Source organism: Scatophagus argus, chromosome 4, assembly GCF_020382885.2.
Source record: "Scatophagus argus isolate fScaArg1 chromosome 4, fScaArg1.pri, whole genome shotgun sequence".
In the NCBI taxonomy this organism is placed as follows: Eukaryota; Metazoa; Chordata; class Actinopteri; family Scatophagidae; genus Scatophagus; species Scatophagus argus.
The window spans coordinates 7,061,495-7,083,431 of NC_058496.1; the positions used below are offsets into that span (position 1 = coordinate 7,061,495).

The window sequence follows — 21,937 nt, forward strand, 5'->3', positions numbered from 1 at the left end:
GAACAAAAGCATTTTGCACACAATGGATTCTGCGGTCACTGTATTTGAATATAAAACATAGCATTTCTCAGTTCACAGAGGTGTGTTCTCAGCCTGGTAGGGCTGTCTTTGTTTGAATTCGACAAAGAATTTTGTTTGTCTGAAGCACCAACTGGTGTTGACTCCTGATCGTTTTTCACCAGCATTTGGTAAATCCTTCCACCTGCAAACACACAAGTTTCACCAGTCTATGAACATCATTAGCCTGAGGTACCTCTTTAATATCATGAGTTCAAAATTACTTTAAATAGTCAAAAATATTGCCAGTCTTCTCATACCTCTAAATACAATAATAATACCTACATTTAAATACCATAAGTTACAAAACAGGAGAATGAAAAGCTTCTTATCCACTACTGTACAAAGGCATTCATTAACAATAGCATTAATATCAAGATATTCCATCGCTGTCATTTGACTGTCAAAGTTAAACCAGAAAGAAGACAAAGGTAACGTTTCCCTTTACATGGATCTTATTCCAGTGTATTAACCTGTATAAAGAACTAAAATGCTTTAAGAACAGGACTATGCTGTGCTAGTGTTTAATGCAAATCTCTTGATATATATAATGTAGTTACAACAGAGTAATAACACAGTGCAAACAGGGTGCTCAATTGAAAGGTAAGATAAGCAGCATTTCATGTGACAATATATATAGATATATATATATATATATGTTTTTTTTAGAAATTCAGGGATTTTCAGATGTGATTTTGTATTTTGCCATCACAGATGTTGCCTTATTAAGTGCACGTTTTGGTCATTTGTGTTTACGTTGTGTTGTTACTTATTTTAAATATATATTGAAGAGGTTTTCATTGTTTACCTACAGACAAGATACTCTCAAACAACTACGCAATACTTTCCCATGGTTAATACACAACAATAAGCCATGGCAGGGTGTTACTGCATTTGAGTTTCCCATCCATTCATTTACAATACCATCAGGAGTAGAAAGGTGTCTTACAGTTCTATTATTATATCATCAGTTTTCTATCCTGTGTAAAAAAAGAAAAAAAAAAGAATAGAAACTGAGTACAGTTCTGTATTCACTCGAAAGGAGGAGTGAAAATCTGTGACCAGCTTCACTGAGGGTGGGGATTAACAAACACATACATGACACTCTAGAAGCCCTTCACGATGCACTACTTCGTCCAGACAGGGCTGCCACACAGGTTCGCGGTCAACAGTAGTTCACTTTCTGTCGGACAGGGGGATCAGCTGAGTTGCATTTGACCTATCTGCATGAGTCCACTGAGTAGAGTACCTGATAGAGTTAGATTAGAGGTGTCGTGTAGAGCCTGTCTGGTATTGCTCAGTGTGTGTGTGTGTGTGTGTGTGTGTAGGCCTTGATGTCCTAAAACAGGGTCTTTCTCTCACAGCACAAAACACACACACACACATTTTATATACAAACATGTGTCCACGTAAATGTGCTTTGAAGGCACACGCTATGTCGAAAGTCAGGCCTTGTTCGGGAACACACACCACACTGAGTTTGGCAGGAAGACAGGTCATTTGTCTGTGATGGTGGAAGCAGTCTGGATGCAGGAATTCTCATGTCCAAATCTAACATGGGCACACACAACCGCTCTAAAATATCTGTGTGGCATGAACAATGCATCTGGAAGATTCAAATATTCGTCTTATCATGTAGGATTTTAAATAAGCCAGGGTCACATCCCAGCAGCCCCGTGTGTCCAGGCTGGGGGAGGGGGCAACACTGATGTCACGTCAGGCCAATAGGTAAGACTGACTGGTTTGCTGAGAGCTGTCCTTTAATCCTCTGTTTCCAGTGACACTCCGCTGGCAGCCCGAGCCCAAACATGGAACTCATGGTTTCTCTGTTGAGCACTTCTCTGTACAGTAAGTCACTTTGGATCAAAGCATCTGCTAGTTAGAGGACAATATTTTGGGGAGATTTGGCAGCTTTGGCGCAGTTCTCTGAGTCTTAACAGCAATTATTTCCACATGACTTTCAACATTCCCCTTGGGGGTGGGGGGTGGGGGGGAGAGAAAAGAGAGAGGAAGAAAATGTGTGTCTGTGTGGTATGTGTGAGTGGGACGTTGTGATTTGTGATGCTGCAAGCTGTGCTGCAGCTCTCCCAGTCAAACAGCAGATGGCACTGAGGCACAGTTCTCAAGTTAACTCTTTGTGAGTGCAGGGGGAAGCTGGGTTTTTTGGGGGGAGGTGGGATAGACCAGTTGTACGGTACCACGACAGGCATCTCTGTGACTGGAGAGATCGATTCAACCAAGGTTTTGCCTACACCAGCCAATCAGACGGCAAGATGAGGTAGTCCCTGTGTTGTTTTAAACTACAGGAGATCCTGCGGTTGGTTGGAGCTTGACACCTACAAGGTAAAAATGGGGAGTTAGCTGCCCTTTTGGAGCAAAATCAGAATCGGGGCAGTGTAGCGTCTCAGTTTTGACTGTGTGGGGGGTGTAGAAGGAAGGTGGGACATGGTGGGTGGGATTAGTGTGAGTGAGATGGGGGAGTCCGGGTGTAAATTAGGCTATCATATGGCTCTGTCTGTGAAGATTAGGCAGCTCCATCTCTAGCTAGCCTCCTCTATGAGCCGAGCCAAGGTGTCTCTGAGCTCCGTCAGCTCAAAGATCTTGCCGTCCAGCAGCTCCAGCAGCGTCCGCAGGCTCTTCCTGAAATTCTCCTGCTCTTCCTGGTTCTCCTCCAGCCGCTGCTCAGCCCCCGCCAGCTGCTCCTCCAGCACCCGACTGCGCAGCTCCGTTTCCTGGAGAAGCGCATTGACAGCATTGTTGGCAGGTTTGTGTCATTAAGAGGTGAATAATGACAGAGGACACACTGATACTCTGGGGAACAATCATACGCTTAACACCTCGTTTCACTCACCTCAAGCTTCTGGGTTAGGGTGTCTTTCTGCTCCATCAGGTCATTCATGTTTTCCAATTCCTCTTTCAACTTTTCCATTTCCTAGAGGGCATAAAAATGAAATAAAATGCTGTGAGCATGAACACAGGGCGCTGCTGCATGAGCCATTACATTTCAAGCAAGGCACTCCACCCCAATGCACACACACACCTCTTCTTTATCCCTTAGTGCAGTCTCCAGTTCCTCTATGGTTTGGTTTAGTTCTGTCTTCTGGGATTTGATTACCGGCGTCTGGTTGCTCTGGCACTCAAGCTCCGTCACCTAAAAGGACAATATGATTGATTTCAAGATTTAGAGATTGGCACAACAGAATCCTGATCTCAACCTGTCTTTCATTTCCAGTCTTTATTACTGTCCCTCATGCCAGTAGTCACCTCTCTGTTTTCTCCTGCCACCCTCTCATCTTGACTTCACACTCATCCCTTCCAAATGATCACTCGTATTGGATCCGAATGAATTAATCACAGATGAAAATAAGCAAGCGTTTCTGTGTCCCGTCCCTCACCCGTTTGTGTAGTCTCTCGGCCTCCTCCTGGTAGGCAGCCAGTTGTTGTTTCCACTGTTTGACGTTGGCCGTGGACTCCAGCAGAGCTGCTGTTAGCTTGGCATTATTACCCTTTAGTGCCTCCAGCTCAGCCTCCCAGTGTTTTGTCATGGTGGGGCTGCAAAACACGGGGACAAACGTACCGTCAGATTACCACAACAGTATCATAAGATAAACTCCCACGTTCTCACGTTAAGGATGTGAGCTGAAAATGATGTCTGATTTAAATCTGAAGTCCAAGTGTGAGCCTGTAACCACTACTGTTAAGAAACTATTCTTGTTTATAACCATCCATCCATCATCTATCTATCCATCACTTAAAGCTGACAAAGGCAGCACTCAGTGGGCGCTCAAGTCGGACTTCTGGCGCTCCCTGGCCAGTAGCTGTAAATGCAGCTGTCTGCCACATGAGCTGTAATCTGAGATTATATCCTCAGACTGGCTGGAGTCTAATCTGGTCCAGCTACTCACAGATGAGAAGATGAGATAAGAGATAAGTTATTGAATGTGATTTCACGATGGAGGAATATGTGTGGGAGGAAAAGGCCGGTTGAGGGGGACATCCATACAGGCTGGTTGGAGTGTAGTATAAACTCAACTTTCTGGAGGGAAAATATTTCCGCTGTGCTTCTCTCCTGTTAGATATTAGCACTGCAGGCATTCATTTAAGATTTACATAATGCCCACTCCCTGTGTCTCACATAATGTCTGACTTGGGCGGGAGAATGTGTGAGAGAGCTAAACGTTGTCGAGTATCTGATATTGAGTCAAGTTCGTTTGAAATGGAGCTTCTACTCTCACCTACTTCACAGTGATTCCTCACAGCAGTGACAACACACACACAGAAAAACACGAAAGGAGCTTAGCTCGCTGTGTATGACCCATAATAATGTTGTTTTCAGTTTTGTTCCACCCACTCGTTGACACACACACACATACACAGTATACATCCTCACACACCGCAGCAGTTCTCCACCGTGCCTTAACACCCACTCTGCCAAGTGTAAAAGAAAGAAAGCTCAGATCTAATTCACTCAGGACTCCCACGGCACCTTCGGTTCTTACACAACAGCCACCCCCTCTGTGAGTGCAAGTGTGTCTGCGTGTGTGACGCATAGATAGGAGGGAGACGACACTTCATCCTACACATGCACATACCAACTGACACACAACCACACACACACACACACACACACACACATGGAGCGATGCTGTCACCATGGCACGCAGCCCCACCAATGTAAAAACCCCACACACTAACTCGGAGAGCAGGAGAGCAAGAGAGACGTCAGGATGTGAAGATGGAGACCGACGGAGACAGCATGGGAGAGCGACGGAGGGAGAATTAGAGGAGAGAAATGAGTGCAAGATGTTTTGACACTGGTGTTCATCTTCATCACATGAGCCTGGCTGAAAGGTTTCAGGAGGGCGTCTGAGCACAGTTCTGGCTGAGGACGGCAGAGCCACATGGAGGGTAAGTTAGCTTCTGCTGTGCCACTCAACTGCTGATGTAAAGATGATGCGATGATGTGCACAACGTGAATGTTTCGGCATGAGAGTTTTATTAGCTACTTATGTATTTGAGCTGTTGAAAATTATGTAATTTTGTCATAATTCCACTTTCATGTCATGTAAGAGTCAACTGTGTGGTGTTGAACTGGAAAAGCAAAGACGGATCAGCTTGAAACTGTTATCTCTTGAATACAACTGATTACTTCTCTAAAATTCTGTATCTAGAAGATTGATGTTACAAGAGAATTTGTCTGTTTTAGTCTGTTTCATTTGAACAATATCCCGCTAACTAAAACAGAACATGTCATGATGACAAGAGGCAGCACAGGACCAGATTTTGTGGGGTGTCAGGTTAGATTTTCATTGCATCTTATTGTGTTTTAATTGATTTTCAGTTTTTTTTTTTTTTGGTTTTGTTTCCTGGATTTAACTCTGAATGTTTTTTGTAGTTTGAACATCCTGTACTCAGTGCCAATACATCATGACTCCTGAATAAAACATCAACACTCTGTTTTGTGTTTTACTACTTCACAATGTAAGACATAAGTATAATTCTCCTTCCAGGCTCAATAAAGCTACCAAACACAAAGCATAAACTCAAATGACACTGAAGGTTTTCTGCAACCCTCTTGTGTTTGCGCCGTGTCCTGACCGCTATGCGTTGTCAGGTAGGTCCCTTCTTCTCACAGAGCACTTCAGGAGGAGGCTCGGAGCCAGAGCAGTTGCCATGGCAGCACTGGAGGAACGGAGGCGCTCGTGGCACCCTGACGTATGACATGGGCACCATCTCCGTTCACACAAGCCTACCACAAACCCACAGACAGACGCCTACATCCTCCAACACCAGAAGACCATTCACACACGGCCAAGACAGTCCCAGAAAAGGCCTTCCAATAGTCAGAAAACCATTCAGAACAACTCCACTGCAGACCTGCCAAACACGCCTACATCCCGCAATATATATAAAAAAACCTCTGACAGCCGAGCGTACAGCTTCATCTCATCCTCCTCACTCTTCCTCTGCCCTCTACACCTACCCATACCTGCCTACACAGTCCCGCTAAGCAGCACTGTGCTGTATATGTTATCATTATCTAATTCTTGACACATGGCAGAGACACAAACCCAGACCATCAGACAGCAGACACCTGTGTATGCAGGTGTGTTTCTGTATGCAGCTATGAACCCTTATGAGGTTTCATATAGGTAAACATATTCAAAATACAACAAACATTCCATTCTTCTGGTTATTAAATCAACTACAAGCAAAAAATGAACAGAAAACAGGTTTTAACTGCAGTTTGAGGCAGATGAGAGGCTGATGGAGCCTCAGTAAAAGGTGACAGACATGAGAGATTATGCGCACAGTGCATATCAAACTGAGGTAGAATTATAGAGGGAAAAAATATAGAAAAGATGGAAAATTTCTGGACATCCACCCTTTCTCCATATGCCTCTGAGAAAATGTGAGACTGAGGTTTGCTTGTTACGTCCACACTTGCCATCGTGAATGCTGAGAGTCGACCCCGTCTCCCACGCATGCAGCATTAATAGACACATCAGCAGCAGTGCTGCAGCAGGCGGTGGGTGTCCTCTCTACATCCCACTCTCACTGCACACTCAGATCTGTGTAGCCTTACTGAGTTCATGATGTAGCGGCAGGGATTTCTAAGCATTTGCCCTTGAGCCTGTCACAGCTTTACAGACTTTAACACACTAATAGGAACCCTGCTGTCTCTAAACATCTCAACGGTGATCTTTAATATCAAAAAATGTTCGATTCTCCTCTTAGACACCCATAAGCAAAGAAGAATGATAAAGTACACTAAGGGATTGATTGAGATCTTTAATTAATAAGAATCGCAGCCAGAGAATTAGTGAAATGGGTAGCACAAGATTACAGAGATTTTACATGTGAAAAGACCTGTGTGTACAGTCGACTGCAGGTGACAGTAGAAAATAGGAACATTTGCTCTCCTGAGAACAAAAAAACATGTCACTCTCTCAAATGAGTCAAACTGATGCCATCCTGTTCAGTTTATTTATAGTAGTAGTAGTGAGTGTGTGTGTGTGCAGTTGGTGGCTGTTTAGGTAGCAGTGACTCATGTGCAGACTTAATACAATGCACCTCTCTCTGTTCTCTCTCTCTCTTTTCCCAGATTCTGACACCACCACCCCACCTCTGTCTCTCTCTCTCTCTCTCTCTCTCTCTGTCTGTCTATCTGTCTTGCTCTTTCTCTGCCTCCCACTACCCACAGCATGTTATATAAGTCTTACATAAACTCTTCATCGACACCTTTCTCGGTGATGAACCTCAGCCACACCTCCTCAGAGAGCCATTATACAAATCAAACATATTTACATGGCACTTTGACCTCTTCATCTGACACAATCTACTGTATATGAACCAGTACTGACAATCACAAACAATATGAAGTATCCATTTCAATTCTCAGGCTGCTATCAGGACAGAAAAACAGCAGGAATGTATACAACAGCAGAGGTGCATGCATAGACATATTATTGCATTGCAGTAGGCATACAAAAAAAACTACAAATACAAGTAAGTTTCCTTACCAGGCATGCTCAGATTGGACATAAGAGTAAGTTGAATAATTCCTCATTCCTGAGAAAAACTCAAAGTAACATTTTTTGCTGGTCCATGTGACGTGTGTGTTTAAGAGCGTCGCTGCTATAATGGACTGCACAGATATTCCTCCTAAATGGAATGATGGAGTGCTGTCGTTTACCTTATTCACGGTTAGTAAACAGACAGTGCATCAGGTTTGGTAAAGAAGTGCACTGGAGAGCAATCAGGCTCTTATTTTTCAGAAAGTTTGTGCCTGAACTTTTTGTTTTGTTTTGTGTGGTTACGATGTCGCAGTAGTCAGGAGTCGTAATGACATCCCTATCAGAAAGAGCAGACCCGACAAGTCTTAAACTGTTCCCTAGAGAGGAGAAACACGAGAGAGCAGCAGTGAATAGAGGGAGCTCACTACCATGCAGCACATACAGACCAAAAGAAAAAACATACAAGAAGAGAGCAGCGGTGGAACGAAACTAAGTACACTTCCTAATGCACAAATTGCAAGGCACTACTTTACTTGTGTATTATTATAGTATTATTTCACGCAACTTCATACTTCTACCCCATTCAGAGAGAAATATTGTACTTTTTTCACTGCATTTGTCTGACAGCTTTAGTTACTGGATTTCTAGTTACTTTTCAGATTCCAGTTTTAGGTTTTTGTTGAAAACCATGTAACTCCAAACTTACACATTAATGCAGCTATAATATTAACCCAAAAACGTCACATATAATAGCAAAACAGTGACAGGAAACGTTTCACTGCCCCGTGACTACTTTGACTTCACTAAGGTTTTGAATGCAGGACTTCTACTTGAAGTGCAGGATTTTCAGTGTGGTATTAGTGCTTCTACACAAGTAAATGATCGGGAATCCTTTTTCCACCGCCGGAAGAGAGAAATATATTTTGGGGCTTAACAAAAACAAAGAAAAAAATCATAATCCTGCTGTACTACTGTGCTGTAGTAGACATGACAACACGGTGACAGTGAAGGCATCGCAAAGTGGTGTGTACCTGTGTGCAAAAGCCAGTGCGTTCTGTGCCGGTCCTGGAAGGGTGTCCGAGTTGGGAGTCGTGTCACAGATTTCATCTGTGCCATTGATGTTTTCCATGGGCGGAGTCACCGGGGTCAAAGGTGACGAGAGATCACCTGGAGACTCCTACATGTGAAACAAAGGTGTTCAGTTGTTATTGTCAATTAGAAGTAATCAGTGAAGCAGACTTTATTATTCTTCACAGAATTAGTAATGATTATAAAGCAGGAAACAATCATGAAACCGTTTTAAAAGCTCAAAAATGTACAAGTCAAATTTAGATAAAAATCTGCATGATACTCCCTAACATCAATAATTTAAAACAGTAATAATCAAACCACGAAAGCTTTACATGCATACATTTAGACTACACAATTTCAACACAAGAGCCCAAGAATACCAATGAAAAGCTTTTTTTCTTTTGATAAATGATGTCAAGTTATCATTTTCTGTCAGCTAACTTCTTGTTTCATCAGCTAATCATTTCACCATATTCATAATGTGAAACATAAGATAGTTAATAGGTAATAATTAATGGAAGGATAAAAACAAGAATCTCATAAATTTGGATCATCTTTTCCCTATAAGGAGTCGACATAAAAAGTGGTAGAGGTTTGCTTGTGTGTTTCTAGAGGTGTCTCTTTCTGTAGTGCTGAACATTTGAGCGTCTTAGTGAGCAGCTCCACACGCATGTAGGCCAATAAATAGCTTACTATAGCACTGGGAAATTGCAGAATTACAGATTAATGCTTATCTTTATATCCCATACAACCACTGAATAATGCGGGAGACAAATCATTTAGCTGCTGCCCGTACAAAAAACAAAAGTATTAAGATGCAGGGCTTGGGTACAATACAGTAATACAATGACATCTCTAATGGACAAGAAGGAAGTGAGAGATAAGAATAACATTATGACGGGTGTTACGTTTTGCGCTCCACATTCATTAGGATGACATTTAAAACCTGTTCCTGAGCCACTCAGTCTGGTTTGTGGCCTACTGGGACGAGCCTATAGCATTTTCTCGTTTTGTTTTAGCAGAACAATTCTTGTCTCTTTTCTAGTTCTGGTTCATTTAGACGAGAGAAAAGAGAGGATATGGAAGTTGGAAAGAAAGCCTGCAGGCATGTTCAGGATCCAAGGTGTTCAACATGTTTATTGTCACTCCAGTTGTACAAGCGCAGTCATTTGAAATTCTTGGCTGGGAGGAATGAAACAGCTGATAATCAGTAGCGAAACAGAAGAGACAACATCAGCAGACCACTGGAGGCTTGCAACAGGAAGGCTGCAGCCTTTAACGTGACAGAAATGTCTCCACGTTTACCACTACAGTGTGGTGGCAGGCAGCACACATGTAGCCTTCAGCCCCACGATGAGAGCAAAGCTGTCCACTTGGCTTCATTAAAAAGCATCCTCCCATGGGAGGCACAAAATACTGTAGCATTTCAGCCCATGTGGGCCGCAGCATTAATAGTGCAAGTGATAGATCGCAGTACAGCAGGGGGGCTGCTCCCCTAGCCTCTGTAATGAACAGACGAGGAGATGAAGCCTGTTAACATCCTTTAGATTAAAGAACAGATTTCTCTTGGGATTCTCCTCTGAAACAAGCTAATTTTCTCTCAGACGCAGTTACACACGCCCTAAAACATCCTGTTATTAGATACCCCACACAAACAAATAGCATACAGGCTAATTATGTCCTCCAGTTTGTGGTGAGTCGGGGATCATGCTATTATTTTAATGCATAGGGTGCATACATACAGTGAAAATGTACCTCACTGGTGTATCTTACATATCAAGTGTAGTTCTAAACCTCTCACTCAGGATGTAACGCACTACACTTAGTACACATATAATTTTAAAGTACCGGTACTTGTTTTTGATTTTTTTTAAACTTTATGCTATATTTAAATTAAGAATTATGATACATTGGTGGAGAAAATATTTTGCATTTTACTTCACTACAGACAGATAAATGTAGTGAAGTGAAATCTAGTTAATTCAAGGACAAAGCAGTAAAATATTAGATTAGATTTGAGATAAGTGTGGGAAAAATAGGAATATAAACTTGTGTTGAACAACGTGGATTTTTCTTCTTTCCCACCTCATTAATCATCACACAACCCCTCAGAATTATCTTGTGACCGTCTGTAGGGCCCCGACCCCCAGTTAACTGGACTAAACTACCTGACTCGATAAAGTTACTAAAACTACCTCCACTTCTCCTACCACTGAGGAGAACATTTTCAAAACATCTTCTATTTCTTTCTTCTAAGCTGTTTTGTTATTTTCTTAATTTCCCTCTGTGTTTCCTGTGATTATTCAGTTCTTTTGTCACCAAAGGGAAAAATCTTCGGCCGACCTGCTGTCGCCAGCTGTTCATTATATACAACATGCCCTTGATAGGAGGTCACGGTTGACAGGAAAGGTAAGGAGTTAGCAGGGTTAGAATGACGCGTTCTGAACGTACCTGAGAAGGAGACGTGGCCATCTCCATCTTTTCTTGACTCTTCTCTTTAGCGAGCCGCGCTGCTTCTTTGTACTCGGCAAATTTCTCTGCAAACTGCACACAGAGGACAGACATCAGTATGGATTGTGATTCACACAATGATGTGGTTTAATCTGTTCAGTAAAGGATTATGTGTATGGACACACACACACAGACACACAGATCAGTGTGTAATAAGTCAGGGGTAGGACAGGGAGAAGCTGTTGCCAATGACGACCCACGGCTGAACTTAGAAAAGAAGGCCCTTACCCATAATGCCTCAGCAGAAACATGAGCTAACTAGGTCACTGTTAACCTGTCAGTCACACACATGCACATATGCACACACAAATGCAGCGAAGCAGACTGCGCCATCGTGTTTTCCTCACTGTGTTTTTGCCTCAAATCAGAAGTTGTTGGTGGCTGATGCTGATCTGCTGGGTTATTTTAGTCATGAGCAAAGATACAATTCATCCCCTGAGCATGAAGCAGTAAGGTGAGCTCAGCTGAGGGGCTTTGAGCAAATATAAACACTCTGGCACTTAGACACATGCACATACTCTCAATGTCCCTTTAGGGCGTGGCTCATCGCCGACGCTACTCCCACAGTGTTATAGAGCAATTTAGCACTGCAGAGGACTGAGTGGTGGGGAAATCAAATCGACAACTCTGCTGGAGCCTGTCTTGTGTCTGCCATTAGAGGAGTTGCAACAAGTAACTCGATATCATTTCACTTCAGTGCAACATTATAGTTCTGGTACAGTGATCTAAATGCAGTGTAGGCCTCCATCTAAGTGCTACACGAGTGTTGGCACTGCAGTCATCTGAGAAGTGAATGTGATTATTTCAACTTTAAATGACAGGAAACACCTCTAATTTACTGGTGGGTGTCTGTTAAAACTGCATACTGATACACCTCAGACACTGAATCAGCTAAGCCAATAATGCTCTTCATTAGCCAAGAAGTTGGGAAAATGGAAGAAACTTCTTAGAATTAAAAACCAGTTGTCTCTGATTTGTGACAATGACTAAAGCTTGATCATTTTAAACTGAATTTTAAATACAATTTATCATTATTTTTCACCATAAGCTTTATTTATTTACATGCTGTCATTAAGATTAATATATTTTATGTTGAAAATTAAATATATATGCAGTATATGATTGGAATAGTTTTAGCTATCAACAATATTTGGTTAGGGAGGACAGAACACCTGATGTTATTACATGTTATTACTGTCCAGTATATGATAAGGAACAAGAAACATCTTTAATATCAGGTATTGTTATCATTTATGTGTGTGTGTGTGTTGCGCTGACAGTGGGGATGCTATAAGCCTCCCCAGGTTATGACAGAGCTTAATCACATACAGCAGAGGAGTGAAGCCACCACCTACTCTCTCTCTCTCTCACACACACACACACACACGCAAGTGACCACACAGGTATACATTACTCTCATAAACACACACACACACAAAAACACACACTGGAAAAGAAAGCCTCATTAGGACTGACTGTGAAGCAGACCCTACACTGTGAGAGAAACTATAGCAACAAGAGCGCAAAAGAAAGTTGACATGCCGTCCTCTCTCAGGGAGAGAGAAGAAGAAAAGAGGAGCCATCTGCAATTGATGCTATACGATTTGTAGTAAATGTGGTTTGTGTGTGTGTGTGTGTGTGTGTGTGTGTGTGTGTGTGTGTGTAGATGGAGGTGGTACCTTGGCTAGATGATGCTCAGTGGAGAATCCCAGGCCGTAGACAGTGTTAGCTCGACTGTCAGCCCATTGGCCAAACTTCTGAGAGGTCTTCGTGAACGTCATGTTGGGACTGATGGTGCTGTTGATTATTGCCTGCAGGAAAGACGCAACCCACTTAATACACTTTAAGTTAACTTTATCACTGCAGTGTGTGTCTAATGTGGTGTGTGTGTGTGTGTGTGTGTGTGTGTGTGTGTGTGTGTGTGTGTGTGTGAGAGAGAGAGAGAGACATGGTCAGATGAGGAGATTTTAAGCCCAAACCTGCTTTTTGCAGGTTTGAATGAAGATTATTAACACCACAAACCAGGACTTCAGATGATAATAATATCACAGAAACATTATATTGTTCATTTCTGGGACACAGTTTACACATTGAAAAGCTGCATCTTTACTTTTACTTTCTGACATTTTACATAACCAAGGATTAAGCAATTTATCAAAAACAATGGCAACTGATAATGGAAATAATCATGGCTGCATCACAATACTTCAAAAAGCCTGAGAGAACAGTACAGCTTATGCCCTACAGCAGCACAGTCTCACACCCACCGCACCAACAAAATCCATGCTTGGAAAGCTAACAGAAACCTCCCAGGTTTAACTTTGAAGGCCTTCAGCCACAGATTCACTAAGACATGAAGAGCGATACACAAACATGAGGATTTCCATTCACTCACACACAGGAAGTGGTGGCAGACAGGCAGAAAAACTTGGATATAACGTGGTGGCTGTGGAAAAAGTAAAACAGAGTCTGGGAGTTGGTAAATGCCGAAATACTGAGAGCTTGATGTGCTAATATTTTCCTTATCATCAACACCAAATCCAACAATGTATTGATCCTACTAACATGTCCGTGTAGTTTATTCCTCTGTGCCATGGACCTATGACTAACTAACTAACCAACGAACTAACTAACTAACTAACTAACTAACTAACAGTAACACATTGCTTCATTATATCAGTATTTTATTATTGCATCATCCTGTAGATTATTTTAAATCTTGTTGTGATAAATACTCTCAAGAGCACCCAAAAATGTCCCCTAGACAGGGTTGGGGAAGTCTGAGGGGCGGACTAACACCTTGTGTCGTTTCATAAGATTTGTTTACAGTGATATAAATATAGAAAACCTCCAGCTTTATACTTTAAATTTACATGAGCGGAAAAAAAAGGATACCTCCAAATCTTATATAATTCAACATCCTTTGTTAAATAACACTAATGGAGAACAAATTAATGGATGATCAATTAGCAGTGTTGTGTAATGGCTGACATTCTGGTTGGCATCAATACATAATGAGGTTGGGAAGGGTAGCAATCTGCGAGTGTGCGTGTGTGTGTGTGTTTGTGTGTGTTACGCAATAGTTGAATTTAGAGATCACATATCTATTGAGTGTTGCATGATATGAGATGGCTGCTAAATTGACCATCAGAAATGGTTTGCTCACACTCGGTGATCACCCATCGCGCGTCCTTCCTTTTTCCATCAATCCACCTGGCTTCACACCTTTCCTGTCTTTGCTGCTCAAGTTATTGCTGCTACCACACATTTTTGCTGCTCTGTCATCTGCTTCTCTCATTTAACTTCACCCCCCTCCCCCCACCATAACTGGCGGGGAGTAGGCCTGTGTGTGACTGGTCCGTCCCTGCTCTGCCTTTAGCCATGCTGAGCTGGACAAGACCACATCCTGCAAATATATCCCTCCTGGATATCTAACAAAAATATCCCGAGACATAAAGTGTGGACTCAGATATTTAGACAGACACACACTGACAAGATAGTGGCATGCATACATACAATGAAACATGAGATGTCAGTGCTGGGACAGGCTGCAGCGACGAGCTCTTTTAAGATGTGTTTGCACATCAGGTTGCAGTGCAGCGCTTATTAACACCATAAACACTCAGAAGATCACAGCATCGTTAAAATCTCCTGGAAGACTGTTTGACGTCTTAATAAAACAATACAGTTGGAGAGGTATAACAAAGTCTGTGTTTGGTGTGCGACAGAGTGTGAAGCATGCACAACAACAGTCAGCTGATCACCTTGGTGCCATCCAGGCTGATGATACGGTAGACGTTGCGCGTACTGTCGTAGAAGTAGGAGACAGTGACGGCGTGCTTGCTGGTGGGCAGCCAGTTCTTCTTGGTGTTGGGATCAATCTGGAAGACGTGGGCCCGTGTGCTGTAGATGGGCTGCTCCCTAAAGGGGATGAAGAAGAAGTTGTGAACCTCTTTGTGCCGCAGAACCAACGTCTCACCAAACCCGCTGCCAGCACTGAAACTCCTGTTGCCCACGGGGGAGTCAGATCGTCCTGGCAACCGAATTACCAACTCGCCATCCTCCATGGTTAGGCCACAAAAAGAGAGTCTGTGGAAGGACTGCTACATACACTCATTGTCTTGTTTACTCGATTGACGAGCTACACTAACTGAAGCTTCAAACTACAGCAGAGCTCCCCGGTAAGCAACTTAAGTCTACACTTGCTCTCATACATTATCTCTCCACTTGTAAACCAACACGCTAAGTGAAGGCAGCTACTCAACAGAAACTCTCGCTGTGTTTCTCTCTGTGTAAGGCAGCGCCGACTCTCAGTGCTCTGATATGGGAATGCCTGCAGCACCGAGCGAGGGTCACACAGGGGAGCAAACGGGGGGGAAAGGAGAGGATTTATGGCTAAATATAGACAGTAGGCCATGGTTAACTACCAATGACACACCCAACAGAGCTGTAGTCTCCACACAGACACACATAATGCATATGCAGGTATAAACAAGCACACGTCGTGACACAGATGTGATGGAATTATAAATCTAGTGTGACTGTAGATTTGTGCAAGTGTAGCTTGGATGAGCAGATGAACAAAACTCAATGACTGGTTCAGTTTGAGGCTACTTAATTCCTTATTGACCTCTGTGTGACACCCAAACCAGAGTTAATATTCACCCTTATTAATGCTGGTGATTATGTAAGAGTCTTCTTTGTTTTTTGACCATCCATTCACCCCGTAACTCTAACGCTTCACCTTCACCCTACCTTCCATTTATTCCTCACTGCTTGGTTTGCTCTTACAATGCCCTCATATACTGAAGCATTGTTGGGGCTTCTTGGGCAACATCTACAGTCAGTACACACACACACACACTCAAAGCACAGGGTGCAGAGGGAGATATTCTGGGCTGGCAGTGCTGGCAGAGCAGGAGATAGAGAAGTGCTTACACTGCACTGAGGGGGTGATGGGGGACATCAAAGGCTTGCTGTATAAATGAATATTAAAATTCAGCAGCAGCACCCCTCCTGTGTGTGATTAGCCAAGACTGGGAAAGAAAGAAAAACATGGAGACAGGGAGAAAGAGAAAGAGAGAGAGAGGGGGAGAGAGAGAGAGGGAGAGACAGAGGTGGAGGGTGGTGGGGGGTGCTAGACAGGCAGAGAAAGAGAATGATGGGGAATGTGGAGAGTATAGGAAGTCAGAGAGTGAATCTGGGATGATTAATGTCGCTCCACAAAGCTGCTTGTGGAGTGCTGTGCACGAATTATCATAATCATCGACAGCAGTGTAAGTGGCAGAACTGTGAGTCATTTCAACTCCCTCCCAGCACACATCACACAACCACAGCCTGTCCGTATGATCTGTGCAATAGCCGCTTGGCAACTGGCATCATTTTTCATTGCATAATTTGACGGAGCTGTGGCAAATGTGGCGCTTCTTGTTGCTTGATTGTGTTTGCACCGAACGCAGCAGTGTTCTTGTGCTTTGAATTTTACATCATTGCCTGTGCCAAAGAGTTTTGTTCCAAAATGACACCCACCAGTTGTCAAAAAAAGCAATACCTACTCCTACAACGGGAAGTTTTAAAAGGCAGCACAATAAACGACAGAATGTGATTTGAGTTGAGTACTGTTTTGTTAAATATGCAGAATAATTTCCATACACATTTTCCATCAGATTCCATCAGGTATCAGATTCATCATATATGCTCTCATTACAGGGTTTGTCACATTGAGTCTGGCCTGAACAAATAGTCTGAGAGTTGGTGGTTATGGGATTGCATGGAGGTCAATTCAGAATGCGCTGACCCCCTTGCACTCGAGCGATGATCTCAGGCAGTAGATAGATAGATAGATAGATAGATAGATACTTTATTGATCCAGAGGGAAATTCAATAGTAGCATGTAGGCTGTATGGCAGCAACAAAGACTTGGCAACAGGGATACGACAGCAGCGGTAGGGAAAGCCTGTCTATCTTCCACGAGCGCTTGAAAGAAGTACATACAAGACTGTGACTGGGAAAACAAAGGCTGTCCACCACACTTTGAGAGGGTGAACATGTTCAAGAGGAAAAAAAGGAAAAGTAAGAGGGTAAGGGGGTAATTTCAGAGGGATGTGAGTGAGTGTTAAAGGAGAAAGTGTGGAGGGGGAAGGGATAACACAGAGGAGGAAGAGGAAGAGAAGGAAGAGGAGGAGGAGGAAGTGTTTAGCATGCAGAGCACACTGCGTGACACAAGGGCAGGTGATGGAAAGTGAATGTTAAGACAGAGGGAGAAGGCGGGCAGAACGAGTGAGGGAGGGAGAGTGATGAAGTGAGGGAAGAGAGGGATGAGGAGAACGTGGAGGAGGTGATAAATGTAGGTGAGGAGAGTGTGGAGGAGAAGATGAAGGGAGTGGGAAGTTTTAAAACTGCTACACAGTTTGGTATAAACAACTATGCGAGCTGTGGCTGAGCTGCTAAAATCTGAACTTTCAGGAAAAGAGTTTTTAAGAGGAGATCAGAGTCAAACAGAAACCTTAATGAGTTGTGTGCCTAAGACACTTTTGCTGAATTCTGTGGGAGGATGATGATAATAATGCCAAATGGATGGGGCATTATGGAGGGAAGCAATGCCCAGATGTTGCTGTTCTGAGATGCTCCTCTGCTTCTATTAAAGACATCATGGCCAACAGCTCTTACTTGGAGCTCATGAGTCTGAGGTTGACTGATATGAGAAAGAATGGCGTTTGAAGTGTTTTATTTTTTCACAGTAAACCAGATTGTCATTATTTATTTCTCTAGAATTTTAAAAAACAAAACAAGACTCAAACTCTGGCCACTCAAAAGTTGTGAATTAAAGGGAAAATATATGCAAATTATCGCCATTTATACATTTTTTAAAAATCAACAGTCACATCTCTTTCAATAATCAACAGCCCTGACAGTTTTTACTTTAACTGCTGATAATAATATCGGTGGATTTTGAAGACCGCAACTTCAAAACAAAAACGGAAATAAACTATGAGAAAAGGACGGCCTGCATGGATGGATACCGTTGCTGTACTTTCTAATTGAGGTGAACCCACATTTATATTGAACTAATACACTCACATCAACTCTACATGTGTTGATACACAGGTATTGATCCTTGAACAATACTGTACCAAATGCCTAAAGGGCATTGAACACAACAGGTGTTCCCCATAGTACACACACACACATCATTTTATACCACAAAAGGTTGCATTTATTTTCCACTTCACTTTGCCCCCTTTACTATGCAGCTGCCCATCTTTCTGCAAACAGACAGTGAAACAGAAGCATAATGAAATGGTCTGTCTGAGAAGGTCTCTCTTTCTCTTGCCACCTCCACCTCCACCTCCACCTCCACCTCCCTCTTCAAGTTGTCCTTGTTTCCAGAGTTTTTCATTAATTCAACAGAGCAGAGCCTGAAGGGAGGTAGATCTTATTTAAAACGAGGAGAGGTCATTAATGAAAGAGCTCCCACTTGCTCCATCCACTGGAAGAAGCTTGGATGACCTGAGATGTGCCTGTTAACACACACTCTCTCTCTGTCTCTCTCTCTCTCTCTCTCTCACACACACACACACACACACATCCACACAAACAAGCAAAGACAAAGATGGGGAGAAGAGAAACCGAGTCCGTCTGTGCATTGATTGTATTTGCCAAAGGAAGTGAGAGAGCACCAGAGAGAGTGTTGATAGGCATCTCCGGTTCTCGTCCAAAACTAATGTTCTCCTCTCTGCTATTACCATTAGAGCTGTAAGTGGCTTGGTGTTCAGCCACGAGGCCGGAAGTGAAATATGACTCTATCTGTCTGTGCCATTACCTCTAGATAGGTAGTCAGACAACAGATCTGCAGCCTACGTACACTTTCATCTCATCTGCACCTGCACATATTCAGACATTAATAAAAAAACAACACTATATGCAGCGTAAGAGCTTTGGATCACAGTTTACAATTTATTCCACTGTAGATCAATTGAGTCATTGAGTCAGTTGCATAACAGTAAGTTAGTCACCAGTATGGCAGAGCCCAGTGGAGAGCTGAAGCTGAGTGGGAGACTGCTGAATGATGTGCTGCCCACACTGTAGGAGGGCAGAGTGGGCGTCTGGGAAGCCTCCAGTGTATTGTAAATAGTTAATGCAGGAGTTTTGGCTGATGCCTTGAAATCGCACCATGCCTGTGCCATATTGCTGACCTCCTGCTGTGCAATTAATCACAATGAACTGCGGGAGACAGCTGTTAATGGACAGCAGACTTGGTGGGGGGAAATGGACCGCTGAGCGCAGGGTTAGGGGACATGCAAATGAGCAGTGCCGTGCGCTAGAATGAGGAGCTTTGAGCTGTGTGTATCCCCCTGGGGGGCGCCCAGTGCTGAGGATGTGTAAGGTGGCGGTCACTGTGCTGCCATAGAGACAGGAAGCCACTTCTTGTCACCGGAGCCTCATGCAACCCCGTAGCTACTGTCATTCCCCCATGTTTCTGACATTACTGTTCCCAGACCTTCTCAAGAGCAGGACCTGGAACAGGATGTACGGTACATCAAACCACAGGTCTTTGAGAGTATATTTGAGAAGAACTGATGTCGTTACACATGCCTTCTTTCAGAATTACATAACTGTCTGTAATGTAGGTGGGGAGTAAACAGTGGGACTGCGAGACCTAGAAAATCCAGCATCTATTTTCATTCTCTCATTCTTCTATTGCAATAATAAAGAATCTAAGCTTTGCATCATTTCGGCGACGACACCCAAAAACCCCTATGAGTCCTGCTTTGGGAATCACTGCAGATTAAGCAACTACTTTGATCCTGAAAGTTTGATGATGGGGCAACTTCTGCACCAGCATTTGTCCATGAGCATTTGTGGGCCTGTCTATTTCCCCAATCGGAGCATAGCTATTTTGAGAAAGAGGTAATAAATTGCTTCATTAGGCAATATGTCTCAGATTTTGTGGTTATAATGTGAGGCACGTCAAGGCTCACCACACAATCACACCTGTCAGACAACACAACTCGAACTATTCAGGTTTATTAAGTGTAAGAGGGAGAAATATATTTTAACGCATCACCCAGGACAGCATTGTGTTATGCCTGCTGTGGCGTGGTTTTCATGACAGGGAAGTTCATACCCTGTGAGGCAGCCGCAGCTGATATGAATACAGAAAAGAGGGAAAGAAACAAAGTCAGCCTGTGGGATAATAATCACACTTACCCCATTGTTGTGGTTGACATAAAAGGCGACACTTGAATGTCGATCCTTTTCACTGGCAGTAATAAATAACAATATCTCTCGGATTGGCTGCTGCGTATGAAGGTCTTCTCTCTACACGACAGCCTTCAATGTATCACCGTCGCTGCGTCTGCAGGAATTTGATGACAACTGCTCCATTCCCCCTGCGCGGTCACCGCGTGAAATCACACATACATGTCGTTCTGCACATGGCACGGCGGAGGGCAGATCTTCTTCTCGCCCTTTGGCGTTGAGGGTTTGGTGATGGAGCAGCAGCAGCAACAGTGGCAGCGCTGTGGGAGATCCAGCACAGAGCCCAGTGGAGATCCGACAGGCGCCCTGCTGTTGTCGTGTAATTTACAGATCCTCGCTGGAAGGGTGGAGAAGTCCTGCTGCCTGAACTGGGAAAGACAGCCCTCATTTAGCCAGTAGATAACGCACAGCATCACACTGTCCACCCGCGTCTCTCTCTCTCTCTCTCTCTCTCTCTCTCTCTCTCTCTCTCTCATTACCATAGGCTCACATGCTTCACCCCCACTTTCTGGCCCAGACCACAGCTATTTCACACACTCAGTATTATCAGTGCAGATCCATAATAAAGCCGATTTCTCATGAAGCTCTAGGACTGACCCTTTAGCATCTCTTCTGTTCCTGCAACATCATTTTATGGCTTTTTTCTATTGGTTCACTTGACAAATTCACCTTCTCCTTACCAATGCTGGTATGTGGACTCTATTGCATAGATTAAAGTATGCTGCAGGTTCTGTGCTGTGGCTGCACATTATGTGTGCTTTATTGATCTGAGCCTATCCACAGACCCTATGTGTAGCCCGCCTCCCGCTCCACATCTGGCTGGTGCATCCGCTTCCCTCCCACTCAGATCGCTGTCAGTATCGAACTGCTACGTCACGACACCGTCCTCCGCAGTGACGTCACTCCGTGCCCAGGGGACAGATGCCATTTGATGTTTGGTTGTTTTTGTAAGAAGTTTGTAAGGAAGTGGCCTCCTCCCCAAATGCTCTAAGAAAGCGTGATTCCAATCTTCTAACCTGCAATTTTCGACATTAACTGGATTATGTTCTTCTTTGACTATTACTGCACGTGTATATTCTTATCTGATTCTTCTGTATGCTTTTTATATGGTTTCTTATCTCTGTGAACTGAATAATTAGCTGAAATAGCAAAATTGTAAACTAGGGAATCCTGAGACTCATAGGCTTACATGATCCAGGCTCAGGTAACCATATGGAGTTATTAAATAATGAATGAATAAACAAAATGATGATGATGGCTGTGGATCAAAATGACTCACAGAGCTCAGAAAGAACAGTGACAGCATTCAGAGCTCAACACAATACCGAAAAACCAAAATGATTCAGAGTTTAGGCGTACAAAGGCAATCTCTTGTTAACTGTGTCTGTCGGTTTAGTGCCCGCTATCAGCAATGACTGTCTTTTTTACTGTTTCCTCATTACTCTTATTTAATCACTGATATACTATTGTAGACTTTTGGAGCAAACCCCACCCTAAAGTAGAATCCATGCATGTTTCAA

General features: G+C 43.3%; 1 protein-coding gene across 3 annotated transcripts; it reads right to left on the reverse strand.

Moving 5' to 3' along the window:
- Window positions 1-39: 39 nt before the first annotated feature.
- Window positions 40-20,847, reverse strand: homer1b (homer scaffold protein 1b). Of its 3 annotated transcripts, XM_046387228.1 has the most exons (9): window positions 20,367-20,847; window positions 14,921-15,077; window positions 12,836-12,967; window positions 11,097-11,189; window positions 8,606-8,751; window positions 3,453-3,609; window positions 3,098-3,208; window positions 2,909-2,989; window positions 40-2,789 (listed from the first exon to the last, which is right to left on the reverse strand). In XM_046387228.1, the coding sequence occupies exons 1-9, from the start codon at window positions 20,384-20,386 to the stop codon at window positions 2,598-2,600; spliced, it is 1,089 nt and encodes a 362-aa protein (XP_046243184.1). In that variant the 5' UTR covers window positions 20,387-20,847; the 3' UTR covers window positions 40-2,597. The 3 variants fall into 3 exon arrangements, with proteins under 3 accessions (XP_046243184.1, XP_046243181.1, XP_046243185.1); XM_046387225.1 differs by lacking the exon at window positions 20,367-20,847 and having other exon boundaries at window positions 14,921-15,377; XM_046387229.1 differs by lacking the exons at window positions 40-2,789; window positions 2,909-2,989; window positions 3,098-3,208; window positions 3,453-3,609; window positions 20,367-20,847 and adding an exon at window positions 6,875-7,951 and having other exon boundaries at window positions 14,921-15,377.
- Window positions 20,848-21,937: the final 1,090 nt, after the last annotated feature.